This window comes from Vigna umbellata, chromosome 2 (assembly GCF_029865625.1).
Source record: "Vigna umbellata cultivar VRB3 chromosome 2, Vumbellata_1.0, whole genome shotgun sequence".
Lineage (NCBI taxonomy): Eukaryota > Viridiplantae > Streptophyta > Magnoliopsida > Fabales > Fabaceae > Vigna > Vigna umbellata.
In genome coordinates this window covers 20,323,944-20,344,603 of record NC_142166.1, presented here as the reverse complement: position 1 = coordinate 20,344,603, position 20,660 = coordinate 20,323,944, and the positions used below count along the sequence as shown (strand labels likewise).

At 34.8% G+C, this 20,660-nt stretch overlaps 2 protein-coding genes across 8 annotated transcripts; one reads left to right on the top strand and one right to left on the bottom strand.

Annotated features, from left to right (window-relative positions):
• Positions 1-8,679: 8,679 nt before the first annotated feature.
• LOC148203577 (ubiquitin-like-specific protease 1) lies at positions 8,680-13,780 on the top strand. Its single transcript, XM_088107550.1, has 5 exons — positions 8,680-8,764; positions 8,857-8,968; positions 9,068-9,147; positions 13,526-13,624; positions 13,683-13,780. Exons 1-5 carry the CDS (start codon positions 8,680-8,682, stop codon positions 13,778-13,780), a joined length of 474 nt encoding a protein of 157 aa, XP_087963676.1.
• Positions 9,807-13,355, bottom strand: LOC124844981 (2-methylene-furan-3-one reductase-like). Of its 7 annotated transcripts, none has more exons than XM_088106485.1 (6): positions 12,823-13,355; positions 12,477-12,577; positions 11,690-11,849; positions 11,420-11,525; positions 11,206-11,314; positions 9,807-10,077 (listed from the first exon to the last, which is right to left on the bottom strand). In XM_088106485.1, exons 1-4 carry the CDS (start codon positions 12,839-12,841, stop codon positions 11,500-11,502), a joined length of 306 nt encoding a protein of 101 aa, XP_087962611.1. In that variant the 5' UTR covers positions 12,842-13,355; the 3' UTR covers positions 9,807-10,077; positions 11,206-11,314; positions 11,420-11,499. The 7 variants fall into 7 exon arrangements, with proteins under 7 accessions (XP_087962611.1, XP_087962616.1, XP_087962612.1 ...); XM_088106490.1 differs by having other exon boundaries at positions 12,746-13,354; XM_088106486.1 differs by having other exon boundaries at positions 11,420-11,521; positions 12,459-12,577; positions 12,823-13,354.
• Positions 13,781-20,660: the final 6,880 nt, after the last annotated feature.

Genomic DNA, 20,660 nt, shown 5'->3' with positions numbered 1-20,660 from the left:
TTTTAAATGTATGTGTTATGATTTCCAAACTGTTTTCTAAGTATTTTTTTGGACAGCTAACTTTCAATGTAGATACATGTCGCAAGACGTTTGTATTAAAGAAGGCAGGGTTGTTGCTTAGGAGTTTTAGGACTTCCTTGGCCCATAAATATCTAAAGGATGACAATGGAGATTATTTAGAGAATCCTCCTAATCAACCTCTTACGAAGTATGCATCCATTATTAGGGAGGACATTTGGAGACAGTTTATTGCAAAACGTATGGATAAAACTTTCAAGATAATGTATACTATCTATATATAATATATTTATCCTTTAATTCTTGAGCATATGATTTTTTTACTATCTTTCTTTTTAGGAAAAAAGCATACGGAGAGAGCATCAGGCTCTAAGTACCCTTATAGGGGCTCTCGTAAGGGGTATGCCCGTATAGAACAAGATATGGTAAGTCAGTTTATCATTTCAAATTATGTGATTGAATTGTGAACGTACTTTCTTGGCTATTATAAAAAAATTAGGGTGAATCAATTGCATACCACATTGGATCATTAAAACTGTTTAACTTTGTATGGTCCAATATCTTTGGTTTAAACATGTTTGTATATATGTATTTTGACTTTAGGAGAGAATTATAGTAGATTACAATATCTTCTTGTTGATTTGATATTTACATAGTGAGGCATCATTTTTAAAAGCATGAATTGAAAATTAGTCAATTTATTGTCTACAGTTTGATTATCTCGTGTAGATAAAGGGTAACTGGAGGAAACTAAATGATTGGTTTTATGAGTTTATCTGCTTGTTTGGATATTACACACATACCCAATTCATATTAAGTAATGCTAATAGAATGTGTGATAAGTCAATTGTGTTTTGAGTGGTAATTACTATATTAGGTTAAAATTTGATGTGGGAGTGATGGAAGCAGCCTCCACGTTCAAGACTGGAGCGGCTCCTTGGACAGAATGACGCAGCGGAATGAAGAATGGTTTGAAGGAGTTCGGCGCATGCAAGGTGTTTGTCAAAATGCGTGACAGTGTTTGGATGTGTGTGAGGTAGAGTTCTAACTCAGATGGCCTTCCAACGGGGAAGGGAGCTAGAGGGAGACAAGCTAAAATAACTTTAAGCAATGAACTTGAGAGAATGGCTGGATTTCAGCAGCATTTCATTATCAAACTCAAGTTACCTTTACAAGTGATTTGGCTTCTCTTTTATAGATGAAGAGAAACTTGCCTAGCAAGCTACTGAACATATTAGCAATGTACATGAAGCTCTATAAGAAGTGTGCAGGAGAAGCTATACAGCTGGCCATATGTTCCATACGGTAAACATTGAAAACATGCTTTAAAAGAAAGTGGAAACGCTGGTTTGCTTGGTTGGCCGTATGTTGTATATCAGCTTTGCTTTTCCAATCCAAAAAGCACTTCCTTTCTTCCTTTCTTTACCTCCTTTGCTTCCCTTAGTTCACCAAGCTTCTTTGGTTGATTGGCTATGGTTTTCCACTCTTATTAGTGACCTACAAAACAAGGTAAATGTATTTAGTTAAAGAAAACATTCTAAGACTTAGAAAGAAAATATTAAGTCCTTTATTCAACTTCCCTTTCTTGGTCTTAGAGTAAAGTTGATACTTCTTTAGATGGAAAGTCCCTAAAGGGGTTGCCATCATTCCCTCCCTCTTTAAAAACGATTTGTCCTCAAATCGGGAAGAAAGAAAGAAGCACAACTTTGGTTTTTATGTTCCTCCGGGATCAAAAATATATCTACAAAAGATTGAAAAAATGAGTATGATGAAGAAGATGTAAACAAAGATAAGAAGACAAAAGAAGAGTCTTGTATTTTTGAAAAAGATTTTCAGAAATTTAGGCTTGGAAAAATGGAAAATTCCATAGTCCCAAGTTATTGGATTTTTATCTTGAGTTACTTGTTTACACAAAGGTAACATTAACTGAAGGTTTGAATTGCCATATTTTGAAAAGGATGGTACAGAATATGGGATGGCAATTGATTTAAAAGATAAATGAATAATGGAAGAGTGCACAATAAATGGAAAAGAAGTAAAGAATGAGAACCCTTCCCTTTTAGGTTCCATGGTGATGGTAAGAGTAGGAGTTGCCAGCATTAGCAAGAGCTCCTTCTCTTTACTTTCCTCTGCTTTCTTCTTTTCTTCTTCTCTTTTCTTTTCCTCTTTCCTTGTCTCTCTTTCCTTACTCTCTTCTTCTTCTTTCTCTCTTTCTTGTCTCTCTTCTTCTTCTCTCTCTCTTTCTTGTCTCTCAACATCTCTTTTTAGCTTTAATTCTATTTGCTTAGCTTGCACCTCCTTAAGGTTAATCTTAAATTCTAGTTCTCTAATAAGGAAACCATTATCATTTAAGCTTTCAAGAAATATTTTTCCTTTTTCAATGTAATCTCTCAAGAATTGGAGGTTTCTCTTAATAGTTGAAGGTACAAACTCTTTTCTCATGCAAGATTTTAATTCAGACCAATTATGAATGGGAGATTTTCTACCTATCCTAACATGATATTGTCTCTCATCCCACCACTCTCTTACTTGCATTTCAAATCTAGATGTGTAAAGACTAAGGACATAAGATTCACTATTGCTAGAATGAAAATAGGATTCAGGTTTACTTTTTCTAGCAATAAATGGATGCATGTCATTAATGTCCTTTTCCCAAGTTAGGTATGTTAATGCACCAATATCCGCACCAAAGTATGGAATATTTGCCCTAGCTTGTTTATACAATTCACCCTCAATCCGAACAAATTCATGAAAGGAACAAGTCCTTCTTCTAGCTTCATCAAGTTTTCTTTTAATTTCTTTGAAACTAATGGATTGATCAAAACTAGAAAACCAAGAGGACCTATATGAACAAGAAGACGGATAAGAAGTATAACAAGACATCAAAAACTTTTTTTTTTTTTTTTTTTTTTTTATTTTTGTGAAGGATTTCTAGAAAGATTCTAGAGGTAAAATGAACCAAATAGCTCCCAGGAAGGAGAGGTGAGTCACAAATGGATAAGCTTAAGAACCTTGTCCTTCCTAGCCAGAGTGTCTTTGGTTGTTTCTTACCTTAGTGTCTAGGTAGAAATCTGTCAAAACTTTTTAAATGCAAGAATGCTATGCACCTAGAAACCAAATGAAGGTTTATCTAAATGAAACGCGCTCCTATGTATCACGGAGACTTAAAACATAAAAGTCAACAAGCAATGTAAAGTAAAGCAAATGGAAATTAATGAAACACGGCCCTAAGTGAAAGTGCAAGTGACACTTGGAGCCACTTGACACACTTTCACACTAAGAAGTGGAAACTAACCTATTACAATGTTTGATGGTGCACTTGGAATTGCTTGAAAAGCATTTTTCCAAGTCACTTTAAGTTGAAAATGAACACAAAATTGAAAGAATTGACAAAGGTTCCGTGATACCAATCCAAATTTACAATTGAAAATTGTGGAAAAATGGAACAAAAACTAAGTGTAACTGCTGTTTCAGATTGCTGGACTGTCAAAAATGGTGTGTTTTTGCTACTGCCATGGTGCTGGAACAGCAAGGATAAAGTGCTCTTGGAGTCCAAGCTTGTGGCCACTTTAACAAGTCTTCCACTCCCTAAGATGCTACCCCTTTGGAGAAGCAATCTTGAAGTTTGAAATTTCACCACAGCATCACACCAAGCCAAACAAATCAGCAACAAAAAGTTAGCAAAAGTCTTGCAGTGCACCAGATTTTTCAGTGAAAATTAACTTGACAGCACAATGGAAAGCCAAGAAAGTTGAATTTTAATAAATTTGGGGCTGGAAACAGAGATAACACTCAAAAGGAACCTAAGATAGGGTCTAGAACAGATGAAACAAGCAAGAAAAGACTCAAAACAGTGAGTGAATCGTGTGCAATGTAAGTGTTTGATGGAAATTCCAAAGTGTTTGACAAAATGCCACAAAGAGATGCAGATTTTGTGTTTTCTGGATTTTGACTGTCAAAACTGGATTGCAGGGGTGTACTTGCCTTTTTCTGATTGTTTTACACTTGTGTAAGCATTGGTAATTAATTGGAAACCAAATCCCCAGCTTTTGCCAATCCAATTTGCAAATTGAGAATTTTTAAGTGTAGAAAACAGCAAAGAAATGCATGCTGCACCAAAATTGTGGCTGGAAAAATGGAACAGCAGTATTCAAAATGAGTTTCAGTGATGAAAATGATCAAATGACACTTCAAAGAAGTTTGTATCATCAAATGGAATATGTTCAAACACTTAAACATCAAAGGTAAAGGTCATCTCAAAATTTGACTGGTTTACTTTCAAATTTAACCAAATTTGATGACTGAAATTGTGATTTGATACAAAGGCTGGAAAATGACCATTTGCACAATAACAACAGGTTTGAAATGGTGAAATAAACTTGCATACACTTGGAAAATGCACTTGCAGAGACAGATTCACAAAATCACAGCAGCTGAAGCCAAAAATGCAGCAAAGTTTGGTGGTTTACAGAGGAAATCTGCATATAGGCTTCTTAATGACCATTTGAACAGTAGAACAAGTTTGAAATGGTCAAGTATACTTGCACAAACAATCCAACACCACAGAGGCACATAGATTCTCAAAATCACTCTAATAGTTGCCAAAATATGCAGAAAATTGGACAAAACTGCACCAGAAATTAAAATGCATCAGAGTCAAAGCTGGATGGATCAACAATCATGCAAGAAAGGTCCTAAACAACTAGATCTAACCGTAGATTATCAGCTAGAGGAACTTTAAACACCAAAGCCACATCAAAGACAACAAGCACGGTGCAAAAAAAACTTGAGAAAACTGTGACAGTGACTGGAAAATCAGATTTAAAACAACTCAACTACGCATTTGGCAATTCTGTGATTAACATGAGGTGCTATCATTTGAGACATGTTTAGAATCATTAAACAAACTTGTGCAGAGCTATAGTGACAACAATTCTGGACAGAAACAGCATCGACCACATCAAACCAGAAATTTAATTTTGATGCAGAATTGTGAAACAGTGACAGCACAAGCTACTGAAAGTAGGCAACTAAGGTATGCATTTTGCATTTTATTGATTAATAAAAGTTGCTACTACTAGAAACATGTTTAACAACAGTAAACACACTTGCACCAAGGTTCAAAACCACAGATTATGACCAGAAACAGTGAGCACAACTTGAAACAGTGAAGAATTTTGATGCAGATTTTTGAGACTGGAAACAATGTTTGCACTGCTAGTAGCTCCAATGATCAAAGCTGGACATTAAGCCATTGCTTATATGATCAACATGTAGCTAGCAAATGCATTGGACACACTTAAACAACAAAGAAATAATTCTGGAACAGAAGCAAAGACTAGACAGAATTAAAATTGCAGTAAATTCTGCACATGACTGACAAAAACAGAAAATGATGATTAAGCTGGATTCAAACGAAAATTAAAGAAGTTGCACCGATTAAAATGGAAAACAAACACTAACGAACAGTGAATAGAATCAAACATTCACTCAAACACAGAATCAAACCAGAAAAAACAAAATGAAACAGTGACATATATGAACAGCACAAGACGAAAAAAAAAACAGAGGAATGGATACGAGACACTTAGCTCTTGAAGCGTGACTGAAACGACTGGCTCTTGATGCCAAATGATGGAAGCAGCCTCCACGTTCAAGACTGGAGCGGCTCCTTGGACAGAATGACGCAGCGGAATGAAGAATGGTTTGAAGGAGTTCGGCGCATGCAAGGTGTTTGTCAAAATGCGTGACAGTGTTTGGATGTGTGTGAGGTAGAGTTCTAACTCAGATGGCCTTCCAACGGGGAAGGGAGCTAGAGGGAGACAAGCTAAAATAGCTTTAAGCAATGAACTTGAGAGAATGGCTGGATTTCAGCAGCATTTCATTATCAAACTCAAGTTACCTTTACAAGTGATTTGGCTTCTCTTTTATAGATGAAGAGAAACTTGCCTAGCAAGCTACTGAACATATTAGCAATGTACATGAAGCTCTATAAGAAGTGTGCAGGAGAAGCTATACAGCTGGCCATATGTTCCATACGGTAAACATTGAAAACATGCTTTAAAAGAAAGTGGAAACGCTGGTTTGCTTGGTTGGCCGTATGTTGTATATCAGCTTTGCTTTTCCAATCCAAAAAGCACTTCCTTTCTTCCTTTCTTTACCTCCTTTGCTTCCCTTAGTTCACCAAGCTTCTTTGGTTGATTGGCTATGGTTTTCCACTCTTATTAGTGACCTACAAAACAAGGTAAATGTATTTAGTTAAAGAAAACATTCTAAGACTTAGAAAGAAAATATTAAGTCCTTTATTCAACTTCCCTTTCTTGGTCTTAGAGTAAAGTTGATACTTCTTTAGATGGAAAGTCCCTAAAGGGGTTGCCATCAGGGAGGTTGTTTGGTTGCATTACGTTCTGTTTAAGAAAGAGAAAGGATTTTAATGCATATATAAAAATCTATATTATATTAATATAATATATAACTTAAGTAATCTAACTCTCTTATATATATATATATATACATATATAAATCTATATTATATTAATATAATATATAAACTTACTTAACATGAAACTAAAAAAATATAAAACCTATTTCTCTCTGTCCAGTCTACGCCAAAAACTATTAAAGCCCCACCTTTCTCCCTCTTAGTTTTCACATAGGAACTTCCCCTTGCCACTCATCAACCACTCAAACTCCTACATACATTCTCAAGAGTTCCCAATCAAGAAATAAAACATGCAGGCGTTATCAATCCATAAGAAAACATCCTGAACCATAATCCTTTCCACTGTTCGTTTATTCAATGTAACCTTAAGATTTTATTCTTTCTTCACCCAGTAAAACCTATCATTCTCAAACCATTCATCCTTACTAATCTTTTTTTTTTCTAGATTTCAAGAAAAACACTCAACCACCCTCACTCATTTGATATCTCACATGACCCCACTCACTTCAATCTCTTCCATCTTTTTTATTTTATTTTGACACACTTTGCATTTACTTACTTTAGACCCCTTCATCACTCCAACACTACTCTTCCTGTAACAACCCTGGACTTAAAATATTTCCCCATGCACACCTTCACGTTCCTTTTTCTTAAACCCTAAAGAAAACTCACACCACTCGCTACTACTGCCCAGAAACACCCACCCCCTTCTTTCTCTTTCACTTTTCCTCTTGCCTAAAGTAAACACATACACAACCCGAGCCCACACTCATTCATTCCTCTATTACCCTATTTTTTTCTTTCTCCTTCTTCTTTCAAACTCTCATCTTTCTCTCTTTACCAACCCAAGACCCTTCACTCACATGACTACCTATCTTGCACTAGCATCATTCTACCAAACCCTTTTTATTAAGGTATGCCTAGAACGTGTCAATATATTATAGAAACCACATCACCAAAACTCACCAAATAACTTCTATCTCTCTCCTTCGCTTTTCATCACCACTGGACTACTCACTCACCCTACTCACTTTCATTCATAGTTTCCGAAACCTAGAACCCCATACAGGTTCTTAACAAAAAGATACTTGACGTGACCTAACCTAATTAAATCCCTTTTTTTCTTAATCCATCTATTTAATACAAAACATACTCTCTCCCATAAACCCATCAAGTACTCTTACTCAGTCTCTCCCTACAGGTTCACCTAACTTTACCACTAACACTCCCTTTTTATTTAAAACCCACATTTGAACATTCTCTCATATTTCACGTGTACCCCTACATTCCCTGCATGGCCAGTTTTCACCCAACAAAATAAAATGTACGTGCATGCCCAGTTTTCAGTTATTACAATTTTCTAACTAATTTGATCTTTTTCACAATAATTAGATAAAGGAATTGGGATCAAATGTTAATAACAATCCCCGTCAAGAATTGTGGAAGCATGGTCGTGTGAACAAAAGCGGGGTAATTGAAAACGAAGAAACTCAGCAAGTTTGGGAGAAATGTGTAAGTAATATGTTTTCATATTATATTTTTGTGTGTGAAATGAGAATAAATGTGATATGTTTGGTTCTTGTTTAGGTTCAACTCTCACAAACTAATTCAGAAGAGATGAGTAATGATCACTCCAACATTCTGAGTCAAGCTTTATGTCTCCCAGAGTATCCAGGTTGTGTTAGGGGAATGGGATTTGGAGTCGATCACAGAGATTATTTCCCATCCAAAAAGCGTCCTACGCACCATGAGCATGATAAATTAACTGCTCAAGTGAAAAATGTATTGCACTTAAAAAGAAATGTCAAGGGAAAATGACCATTCAACATACTCCTCGTAAACTGTTTCATCCAAATCTTTCTAAATGATGCAATTGTTTCTCTTCATACATGAAACTAAAGCCATCAGAGTCACTTCCTCCAATACAAACGGACAAAAACATATTTGGATTAGAAAATCATAAAGAAATCGTTAATGCAGAAATTATTGAAGAAGTTACTAACTAGGCATGGCTAGGTGCAACTACAATTTCTATATATATATCGGGTAAAGCATTTTGTACATTTTATCATTGAATTCATTATTAGATTGACACCTTATCATATTGCTAATACATTCTTATATTTTTCTTTTATAAGGTACCTATATCAAAATTTTGTTAAGCCAAATGATAAGGCATTCTTTTTTTATCACCCCAAATCACAACACATGAGCTACCAATGAAAGACAGAAAGCAAAAAATAGTTACTCTTTTTCTTGATAACGGGGTGATTGATAAGTTTGTTCTTGCACCTATTAATATTGGCTAATACTTTACCTTACAACTTTATCAACAATGTATTATTTTCAAAGTTAGATGTACGAATTCTAATTTTGTTGATTCATTTCAAATTGTAGCCAACATTGGGTGTTGTTGGGAATCAATCGTAAATTAGAGATAATTCATTATCTTGACCCAGTGGCGGTAGACATTAATATGAGGCAAGATTTGAAGAAATTGTTTGACATGTAATAATATACGTGTTGTATACTTTTAGTTGACATATTTGTATACTTTTAGTTGTATTGTTTTTACTTATACATGCTTTAATTTTATTTATTCACTAGGGTTATACAAACCTATCGAGCTCAAACCGAAAACATGGTTTCAGAGTTTAAGTCAAACAATATCAAGTGGACAACAATCAAGGTACATTACTCTAGTATATTTTGTGTAGTATAGTCTTGATTGTGATAATTAAATTGTTGAATAACCTTATGTGACCTTTAGTTCACGTTATGGCTACTTGTATTATACTGGTTAGGTGAATAACTTGTATTCTTTAATGGTTGAAGACTTATTTCCTTGTTGCATGGTAATGGTTAGTTAAATAACATGTATTATTGTGAAACTAGTTGGAGGAGTAAATGGTTGTTATGAAACCATAACTTATTATTAAGAGTTTAAACTTGTATATGGTATATAGTTATTTGTTATCATGCACTGAATCTGTTTGGAGTATACTAGAGTCACTACAAAAAATTTTAATTTTTCCGGGGGTTATTTTTTCCGTTTCCGGCGGTTTTAACCCCTGGAAAATGCATTACCCGCGGTTTAAAAAATCCCTGGGAAAAGCTGCGTCGCTAAGTAATTACTGGCGGTTTTTTGACAAACCGCCGGTATTAGCAGGGTTTTACAGAAACCGCCGGTATTAGCAGGGGTTTTACAGAAACCGCCGGTATTAGCAGGGGTTTTACAGAAACCGCCGGTATTAGTAAGGGTTTTACAGAAACCGCCGATGCTTGCAAGGGTTTTTAGTTTTTGATGGTGATAAAATTCAAATTAATTTTTTAACCACACCGGCAATGAAATATGTACTAAAACTTAATATTATATATAAAATAAACTACAATGTTCAATATATTAATATAATTCATACATTTAATTGTTCATGAAAATTAAAAAAAACAAAAATGTTCAATACTAAATTAAAATAGAAAGATGTTCAAGAACAATGTTGATTTTGATGCATAAAGTTCACAGTAGACCCAACGATCATGTTGTTGCAATGACCCTCTGCAATGAACTTCTCCAACTTGTCCTCGACTTCTCCACCGCTCAAGCCAACTTAGGGATTCTATATTTGTCAAGATGTAGAGATAAGCAAATAATATAACAGTAATTATATCATTCAATTAATGAAAGAAATTAAATAAGGTTTTAATATTCAATCAATAATTTTTTTTAATAAAAAGTGAATTAAAAATATATAAAGAAATGTAAAATTGAATTAAATGTTTAATAAATGAGAATGAGAATGAAAAATGAGTTTGAAGGGAATCATTTATTTACCAAAAGATGATAAAAAAAAGCGAAAGGTAAGTTAATATTAGGACACTGCTTTCTTATCTCAATTCTCAAAGCCAATATGAGTGAAGAAGAATGTTAGCTACATCATCATGCATGTGTGTGAGAGGTCACCAATGTTTCATAATTTTTTTTTCTAGGAAAAACAATATTTTCTGAATATGATTTCACACCGTTGCTAATTTTGTCCTGTAATGCAATGGATGTAATTTGATGCTAGAACATCACCTAGAAACATGACACAAGATAGGACACACTGCAGCCAATTACCGATTCATAAACACTTCAAAAGGAATTATCACTTGAATATCTTAAATTGTTCCACTTATTGTTAATAAACCATATTTATACAATATTTAATGTATCTCAACTTTTTTTACAGCAATACATTTTCACTTGGTGTTAAACTCTTAAGGTTGTCAGATTTATACTATAAAAACAAGTGTTGGATATTAAAAATGTCAAAAAGTTGGGAAAAAGAAGTGAATCCGCTGCCACATGTAGCTGCATATGGTCTTTCAGAGCGTTTAAGGATATGGTTGAGTTGAGTCTTTGTTATGTATGTAGGTATGAGCATTAGAGTGGGGCATTTTTTATGTGGCTAGTGTGATGCAAGCAGTTGGGGGTGACAATGAAACATAATTTCAGTTCATGACCTGCACAACTGCACAACCTCTTACTTGGGAACTTATTTGGGAATTGATCACCTATTGATTTTGCTAAGTGTATCCTAAACACATCTATCCTTGTCACGTGTTTGTTTGCCTCTTGCACAAAGTAGAGCAGTGTTAATGTTTCAATAAAAGTTTACAAGTGAAAAAGAAAACTGCAACCTGACATATCAGCATCTAAATGCTGTAATTTGTACTCTAATACAGCAATAAAATATTTGATCTACCTCAACAACAAAGCTTGCTCATAGTTTGTTCTTCTTTCTTTCCATCATGGCTTTCAATATATTCAATCCAAAACCCCGAATTATGTCAATGATGGGCAGGGAATATACACTGCACCTCACAAAGCATCCGCAACAAAGTAATGCCAATGAATTAAATTTTGCATAGGTAATCCAAATGTTAGATATGTAAAACAAACACTGAATTCTATCTTACCTGTATGAGCATTACGAAGATATCTGAAGAACTTCCATGTGCTGCTACTATCACAACTTTCCCATTTTCTTTAACAGCCTTCAATGTTCTATCAATCTCACTCTGCCTTGATTTTAGAATCAATCATACACAAGTTTTCAATAATGTTATTATAGAAAATCTGATACAAATGCAATCATTTATACAATATTATTTTTGGTTTATCTGTATATTGTTGCAGCATATTAATTGTACACAACAAAAATATAGGTTCAGAGTTCAATATCTCACCTACTGTATCGTACACTACATCAAATTTTTCTTCTAGATCTTCAAGCAGCCCCTTTGTATAATCAATGGCTAAGTTTGCTCCCAAGTTCCTTAACAAGTCCAGTTTCCCAGTACTGGCTGTGGCTGCTACCTTTGATGCCCCAAAAACGTGCTTCGTTAGCTGCATCATCAAACACATACACAACAAATCATTTGGTATGTTCTGAATTGATTTATGTCGATAGTGAGAAAATTTTCAATTCTAGAAGGAATTTAAGAGTGCTCCATAAACACATTATCTTAAAGACATTGTTGTAATAAAAAAATTATTTAATGACAGGGCTGTCAGTTCTCTTACTTATACATACTTGTAAATCTTATTTAGAAAAATCTTATTCTTGAATCAATCTTAAAAGTGTTGAGTCGGTACTAATCACATCTGAATCTCTTGATTACATATATCTGTTGATTATATATATTGTTTCGTGTCCTACTTCAAATGCCCATGTAATGCCACAGTTTTTGCTATCCGCCACACCACTGTTTTAGAACCACATTTTGAACTATCTAAGAAGGGAAAGCTATGAACATAACCACCCCTTCAGTATATTTGTTTGAATTTGATCTGTTATACTGGTCGCTAGATGCAAACTAATATGAATGGAGTTGAAGTACAGATGCATTGGTTCAAACAAATATTAAGATAAGACTAGAAATGCAATGCAAGATTTAAAAGTGAGTACATCTTCATTATTGCTTAATAAGGCAACCTATATTTCTAAAGTATAACCTGGAAGTGTTCGACCACCTGAGAAGCAATTCTACTTATATCAGATGCAGCATAAGCATTCCTCCTAAGCTTTGAAGGATTGAGACTTTCAGCAGCACTGCTTTGTTGACGCATAATTCCTTCAAAAGAAAGTACCAATCAAAATCAATGATGCAATAGTTATATATATTAAGGAACCAAACAAACCAGACATTCACTTCAAGGTTGCCTTCGATATTGACCTTTTCAAAGACTACGAAAATATAAGCAAATAAGTCAAGAAAATATCACTATGAACTAAAAATTACATAAATATAAAATGTAGCTAGCAAGTTGCAATCTCATCATGTCAAGAATGACAGAGAACTGAGCAAGGTGAACTCACTGATATCTTTCGGGAACATCTAAATTTATTCTGCAACAGGGAAAAATATAAAGTAAGAATATTTGTAAAATCTAGTCAAAGTAGTCAGTGATTAGCTTTGCCGGATCGCGGATAATCGCGGCCCGTCGCTCTTGCTCGGCCTTCATCACAACGAATTTGGACCGCTCAGCCTCCTACTGCGCCACCTGCTTGCGAGAACTCGCTGCCGTAGGAGAGGTGCGAATTTTCTACCACTACAACCTACAGAGAATCACAAGCTCTTCAAAATCGTCATCGGAGAGCTCCTAAAAACGTCAAGGTCGGTGCGCTCTTGATGCTTGTTTTCGAAATTAGAGATTTGGAGGAGAGGAGAAGCAAGAGAATCAGGGATTGGAAAGTGACGAAGGAGTGGAAGATAGAGAAGTAGAGGAGAAGGTGAAGATGGAAACGACCAGAATACCCGAAGTTCTAATGAAAGTATAAAACCCAGTATGGGAAGCGCGTTGAGTGCCAAATATTTTAGAAAGTAATGGAGGCGCGACTTTGAGCGCCAAGTATTTTAGATATTTAACTTAACTGAGGTTTTGTATTGAAACCACCAATAATTCGGAGAGGTTTTCAAAACCTCGGGAAAGAAACCCCTACTATAATTCTTTATTTTTGTAGTGAGTTTTGGTTCTTTTTATGTTCAAATTATAAAAATATTTTTTAATTTTGGAATTCTAATGCCCAAGACAACCCAACGACAATGATTGTGGGTATTATGTGTGTCAATATATGAAGGAAATTATTACATACTGTGAAGGAGGAACAATTCACACTGATAAGTTATCTTTATTGTCATAATTAATTTGTAGTAATATTTAATTAACTAATTCTATATTATTTTTCTAGTTGCAGATGTCAACAATATCATCAAAGTCAAATCATTGAAGTTAGAGAAAATTGGTGTTTACATGTTATTAGTACATACTTATAGGTTATGTTAGGGTGATGTACATGCTTATAAGTACTGATATGATATATATGTTATGGTTGTATATATTATCTTATAAAACAATGTTTTGTCGTGACACGTACTAGACAACTTAACGATTAAATTTTGAAATATTAGTGTACCAATAATTTTTATTTACATTAATGAATATTCTTTTTGAGACATTTGTCATATTTTTCTCAATATTTTATATTTTTTTTTGTATATAATAGAACAAATATATAGTGTGGATTTGTACATAATAGAACCAATATTTTATATTTTATTCTAAAATTCATTATTTTCTTTTTTAAATTTTGAACCAATAGTTAGCGCTTATTTAAAGAAATGTTATCTATTGCCAACCACCAATAGATAGCGCTTATTTAAAGAAGCGTTATCGATTGTGGTTGATAATAGATAGCGCTTTTTTAGAAGCACTATCTATTAATAGATAGCGCACGCATAGATAGCGCTTAAAAAGCGCTATCTATGATAAAAAAAAACACTATCTATGCATTTTTTGTAGTAGTGCATCTGCACATCTTGACTGACATCCTTATGCTAAGTTGATGAAAGTGATTTCTTGTCTTGGAAGAAAAAGGTTTTGAAAAATGTTGAATCATTGTAGTAATTGTTCTGAAAAGTTGAGTTACAATTTGTTTTGCTTGAGGACAAGCAATGTACTAAGTAGGGGTTGTGATAACAGTTGAAAATACTATTATATGTGATGTAATTTTGATAATAAATGCACCCTTTTCTGCTTAGACACTTGCTTGAAATCATGATTTTCTTTTAAGTTGTGTGAATAAGAGAGTTGAGGTTGAACTTAATGATTTTATGACTAAAATCCCTTGTTTTAGTAGGTTAATGAAGTGATTTGGAAGAGGAGTCAAATTATGAAGGAGTCGGAACTCAAGGAGCGAGAACAACTGCAAGAAAAGAGAAAAAAACGCAGTGCTGAAAAAAATCGCGAGGGTTGGGCGCCCCTCAAGGGGGCTTGAGCGCCAGAAGTGCACCACACACTGCTTGGGCACTCCTCAGGGTGGGCTTGAGCGCCAGAAGTGCACCGTACACCGCCTGGGCGCCTCTTTTAGGCATTTAAGCGCCAAAAAGTATCGTTTGATGCCCGGGCGCCCCACTTAGGGCGCTTGAGCGCCAGCGACATGGGCTGGACTTCGTCTATGTTCTGTTTTCTTTCTATTTAAAGGACTCAGACGTCCTAGGTTTTGTATCTTTGGCAGAGGGAGCGCAATAACACACTCTTTCAATCTCTGGAGGCGGATTTGGATGCGGGAGCTTCCATCTTCTACTTTTAGGGTTTTTCTATCTCATTCTTCTCCATTGTTCATCTAGTTTCACCATGTCTATGGTGAACTAAACTCTATTTGTTGTTGGGGGATGATGTAACCTTGTGAACTCTCATGTATTTGAATTTATTCTTAATAATATTTGTTTTTTCATTAATTGTTAGAGTAATTAATCTGTTACAACGCTTACTTTGTTTAACTCATTCAATAGCATGATTTATGAATTGCATGAGTGCTGGGAGGTTCCTTACAATTCAGGTTCTTGTTGAATTACTCCCAAGAGTAATATTTCTCAAGGATGAGGGTATGAGTCTTGGTCGTCTTAAAGCTCTTGATCTTCACATTTAATTACTAGGAATGCTAGGAATTTCATGAACTAGTGATTAAGGACAGGCTTATTTCGCCGAGGGATCGGGTTTAAGTGATTTAGTGAGTGACGTTAACATTAATGCATAACAAAGAATTCTTACATACATGAGAGGGAACTTGGCGAAATCTAACCGCAACAACATACTCATCTCATATTAAACAACATTCGTTCATCATTGTGCTACTCTGTTATCCATCAACTTGCATTCCTATTTAATTTTTTGTTTCTGCATTTGAAACCAATGATCTCGTTTTCTTTAAGTCTTAATTAATCAAGTTATAACACGACTGTCTAATGCCGAGAGTCCCTTGGGACACGATACTTGGTCTTACCATTTTATATTACTTATGCGATTCGGTACACTTGTCGATCCATTAACATGCAGTCAGGGGAAACGACAGCGGTTATTTTCGCCAATAGGCAGCGGTTCCTGAACCGAGGCATATCAAGGCGAGACAAAAACTTGCCTCGGTTCTGAATCGAGGCATAAAAGGGTAGGATTTTGCCTCGGTTCAAAGCTAACCGAAGTAGTATATTTTTTAATTTTTTTAATTTTTTTCGCAAGACTTTATGCCTCGGTTCCCTTTGAACCGAGACAGTATGTCCCTCTCTACTGCCTCGGTTGGGATACTAACTGAGGTAGTAGAGTCCTTTTTTGTTTTTTTATCATCCGTCAACTTTTTTGCTTCGGTTGTGACCTTAACCGATGTCGTAGGCTGCTTTTCGGCCTCGGTTATGGTCTCAACCGAGGCATATTCTCCTGTTTTTTGTTTTAAATCAGGTTTGTTTCTGCTACATTCCCAACTGCAGAAACATACTTGCATATAATTTTACAGCCAGAACAGTCTAGAATAATCCAGAAACGTTTATTTTGGATGAAAATTATATTAAAACATAAATACATTCAATGTAATCATAAGTCAACTTCTTATAAGCATAAATCAATCCAATGTAATCATAAATCAACTTTGAAGCATAAATCAATGCAATGTACAAAGTTAAACTAATAATAGTGTACAAAAGCATAAAACAACTTAGAAACATAAACTTAGAACTTATTATATCTTAATATCTACTACATACTATTATATAATTGAATTACATATTTAGTCAGTGCTTTCCTCATGAGTTGAAGTGACTTCTCTATAATTGGAGCAGTCCTATTGAATCTCTGCATAAAACACAATGATTTCAATTAGTGTATATGAAATCTAAAATATAGAGAAAATAAAATTCAAACCTAAATATTACTGTTTGTCATCCACTCGTGTAATGTGCACAAATAATGGTCATCATCCAAAACATGACGTAGTAACAACATTCATATGACCCTGTTTGTCTATTACACTACAATATATCATCATAATTATAAAATGTTAAGTAACATCATTGGAATGGAACCAAATGTAACAAAGTATGGACTAAAATACCAAACCTTAAGGGCAACCCATGTAAGCTTTTTAGCTGTAGCAGTAGATCTCCTAGATAACATAAAAAAATTGATTTAGCATACATTTATATAACAAATAAAGTTGAAACATTGAGGTTCTTACCAATCTACTACATGTCTAAGAGGGCTGGGAGGAGACTTATGCAATGAACAAAACCAGACAGCAGTGTTCTCCGGTGTGGAGATCACAAGTAGCTGCCTTGACACTAAGCTCTTGATATTTGAAGAGTATCCTTGTGGTACCTTAATACTCTTTAAACAAAGACAAAAACTTATCTTCGCTTGTCTAGACATTGTGTAACATGCAGGGGGCAAATAAGTACGTTTACCAATCTCTTGGTGCCAACTCTTCTCGGATATTCATGTCAACCAAATCCAAACAGGCATTCATTCCATCTTTTGTTTTTCCCTGGATGTTTAGTAGTGTACCAATCAAGCTATCACACACATTATTCTCTACATGCATGACATCTATACAATGTCTAACATCTAACTTTGGCCAATATGGAAGATCAAAGAATATTAATTTTTTCTTCCAAGGGGTCGTTACAGAAGACTTCTTGGACTCTTTTCCAAATACATGATGTACTCTATTAACTTTTTCAAGAACTTCAGGTCCAGTAAGTGGAATGGGTGCATTATCTTTCTCTTGTTCTCCATTGAATGCTTTCTTTAACCTTCGATATGGATGATTAGATTGTAAAAATCGCCGATGATGCACATACATTATCTTCATTCCATGTTTTAATTGATGAGCTGCAGTGTTTTCTTCACATATAGGACATGCTTTATGACCCTTGACATTGTACCCCAATAAATTATCGTAAGCTAGGAAGTCATTAATGGTCCAAAATAACATGACATGCATCATGAAAGTTTCCGAAGCAAAGGCATCAAATATTTCAACCCTATCAACCCACAACAACTTTAAGTCTTCAACTAGTGGCCTGAGATAAACATCTATGTCATTTCGAGGCTGCTTTGGACTAGATATCCACATTTACAACATCATGTACTTTCTTTTCATGCACAATCCAGGAGATAAATTGTAAATTATCATTATAACTGGGCAACAACTGTGATTGGTACTTAAATTACCAAATGGGTTCATTCCATCAGTAGTTAAGCCAAACCTAAGATTTCTACATTCTTGACCAAATTGAGGGAATTCCTTATCAATATTTTTCCATTGATTTCAATATTTTAGCATCTTTGGGATTCACAAACAAACACTTACATCTAGCCACGAGTGGAAGGTACCAAACTACTTTCAAAGCATAACCTTTCTTTTTTGTGTGACCATTATCTTCATTGTTGTTTCTTGACTTGTATCGTGATAACCAACATTTTGGACACTTTATTAAAACTTCATTCTCATTACTATATAATATGCAATCATTCAGACATGCATGTATCTGTTTATACTTTATACCCATCGAACAAAGAATTGTTTTTGCATCATAATTACGAATGGGTAATGTATTTCCATCTGGCAACATTTCATTCAACAACGACAACAATTCTGTAAAACTCTTATCAGTCCATCCATTGGTCGCCTTTAAATTCACGAGCCTTAACACCGCTGACAACCGTGTGAACTTAGTTGAACCGGCATACAAAGGATTCTTCGCATCAGTGGACATCGTTTCATACACATGCGCTTGGGCAAAAGCTTCTACACCAACATCGCGGATCATGTCCTCTAAGTTGTCTTCTTCTGGTCGATCTTCCATATCCATGGTGGAATCATATACATTTTCAGTTTGAGAGATAGTTGAAAAGTCTGTTAATTGGCCGTGCCATATCCATGTTGTATAACTTCGTATGAAACCATCACAGATAAGATGTTCCCTAATATCAGTTGCGTTCAACATCATCCCATTCAAACAGTTCACATAGGGACCTCTGAACTTGACTTCATCATCACCATTTGTACTCGCATTACGTTGCGCAAACTTTATAAATTCTTCTACCCCTCTCTCGTCCTCAATGCTGATGCATGGTAAATTAATCCACCCTTAATCCGTACGCATGTTTACTGAAATTGTTTACACAATTTCAGTAATCTTGAATGATCACTTTGATCGTTTTCATATTCAAGGTGTGACCATATCCCATTCAAGAAGATTCACTTTTTTAAGTTTATTAAACATATCAATTTTAAACAACATATCTAAAATTTCATGAAATTTTGCCAGCATTTCGCATTGGTCTTCAAGTTACATGAAATGAAAGTGATTATAAATCACAATCAAATATGCTCCCGAAAATCAATACAAAACACAACTGCAAAATTTCATGAAATTTATGACATGTATATTAAAATAGATATGTATTAATAAACTATGAAAAAGTTATTACTCTTCTTAAACTGTCCAACCGGACAATTCAAGATTCAATACTTGTAAATTATTATTACCATCTCCTCTATTTATTTGTAAATAGTACGTTTGTTCAAAAAATCTTGAGATAGTAAATAATTTTTGTATTGAATCTCAAACGGGAAACTAAAGCTAATTGTCAACAACAATATATATTCAAGCAAACAAATAATTACATTTGCAACGTGCAATATATTCAAACAAACAATATATTCAACCAAACAATATATTCAAGCAAAGTAATAATTACATGTTCATAGTAAAAGGAAAAATTTTAAAATAAGAACCTGGAAGCGTGAAAGTCGATCAACAATGAAGAATGTTCCTCACCTCAAAAATATAATATCTAGACAAAAGCAAACAACACATTAATTAGTCTCATGATTCCTAACCTCCTTAAAGTTTATTTTAGCACCATATCAACCAATGTTACAAACAATTCAAAATATTATTTTCTAATTTGCATATCTTTAATTAAAAAATATAAACCAATTTACATTATCAACCAATTTAAGACAAACAATTCAAAATTATATTCCCCTAATTTCTATATCCCTAATTCAAAAATATATATCAATCTACATTATCAATCAATCTACATCATCAAGTAATTTAACACAAACAATTTCAAATTTTATTCACCTAATTTTAATATTCTTAATCCATTTTTCTAAACCCTCTATCTCCTGGATTATCATCAACAAAAACTTCCATTGCTACTATAATATTTTTGAAAATGAAAAAAAAATAAAATAGTGGCAGCAAAGAATACTTACCACGGTGGTGCGACGATAGAGGTGGAGTGGCTGCGAGCGAGGCGGAGGCGCAGGCACCATGACGAAGATGTTGTCGCCAATGAGGAGAAAGATGTACGAGGCGGCGACGAAGGTTGAGGCGCGAGAGAAGGAGGCAGAGTCACGAAAGGTTGAGGCACGCCAAGGGAGAAGGAGAAGAAATGGAAGTGGGGCGAGAACGTCGATGGAGGCGCGACGACCGTGGAGGGGGAGAGGCAGCGAGGGAAATGGGCAGTGGTGGAGGAAGAACAGTGGCAATGACACAGAAGAAGAAGAAGAAATATCGCGTGAACGAAACACTTAACAATTCTGGACTTTTAACTCCAGATATTACTTTGGTTAACCAAATAACCGAATCAAAAAGACCCTACTACCTCGACTATTCCTAAGACCGATGCATAAACATTTCAGTAAATGTAATTTTTCAAATTAAATTAAGCCATATGCCTCGGTTAGCCGCCCACCCGAGGCGGAAAAACCTCTATGGCCTCGTTTCAAGCAACCGAGGCAATATCTTATTGTATTATATTCATCTAGAACGTAGAATGTTCAGAGGTAGTAGCTTTTTAGCAGGCTAT

Coding starts and splice junctions, on each gene's coding strand:
- LOC148203577 (XM_088107550.1), top strand. CDS start 8,680: ATGAAAGACAGAAAGCAAAAAATAGTTACTCTTTTTCTTGATAACGGG. Junction 8,969..9,067: donor TTGAAGAAATTGTTTGACAT/GTAATAATATAC, acceptor TTTATTCACTAG/GGTTATACAAACCTATCGAG. Junction 13,625..13,682: donor AGGAGGAACAATTCACACTG/ATAAGTTATCTT, acceptor AACTAATTCTAT/ATTATTTTTCTAGTTGCAGA.
- LOC124844981 (XM_088106484.1), bottom strand. Junction 11,850..12,458: donor AGGTGGTCGAACACTTCCAG/GTTATACTTTAG, acceptor TTGATGATGCAG/CTAACGAAGCACGTTTTTGG. Junction 11,526..11,689: donor TGTAGTGTACGATACAGTAG/GTGAGATATTGA, acceptor TCTAAAATCAAG/GCAGAGTGAGATTGATAGAA.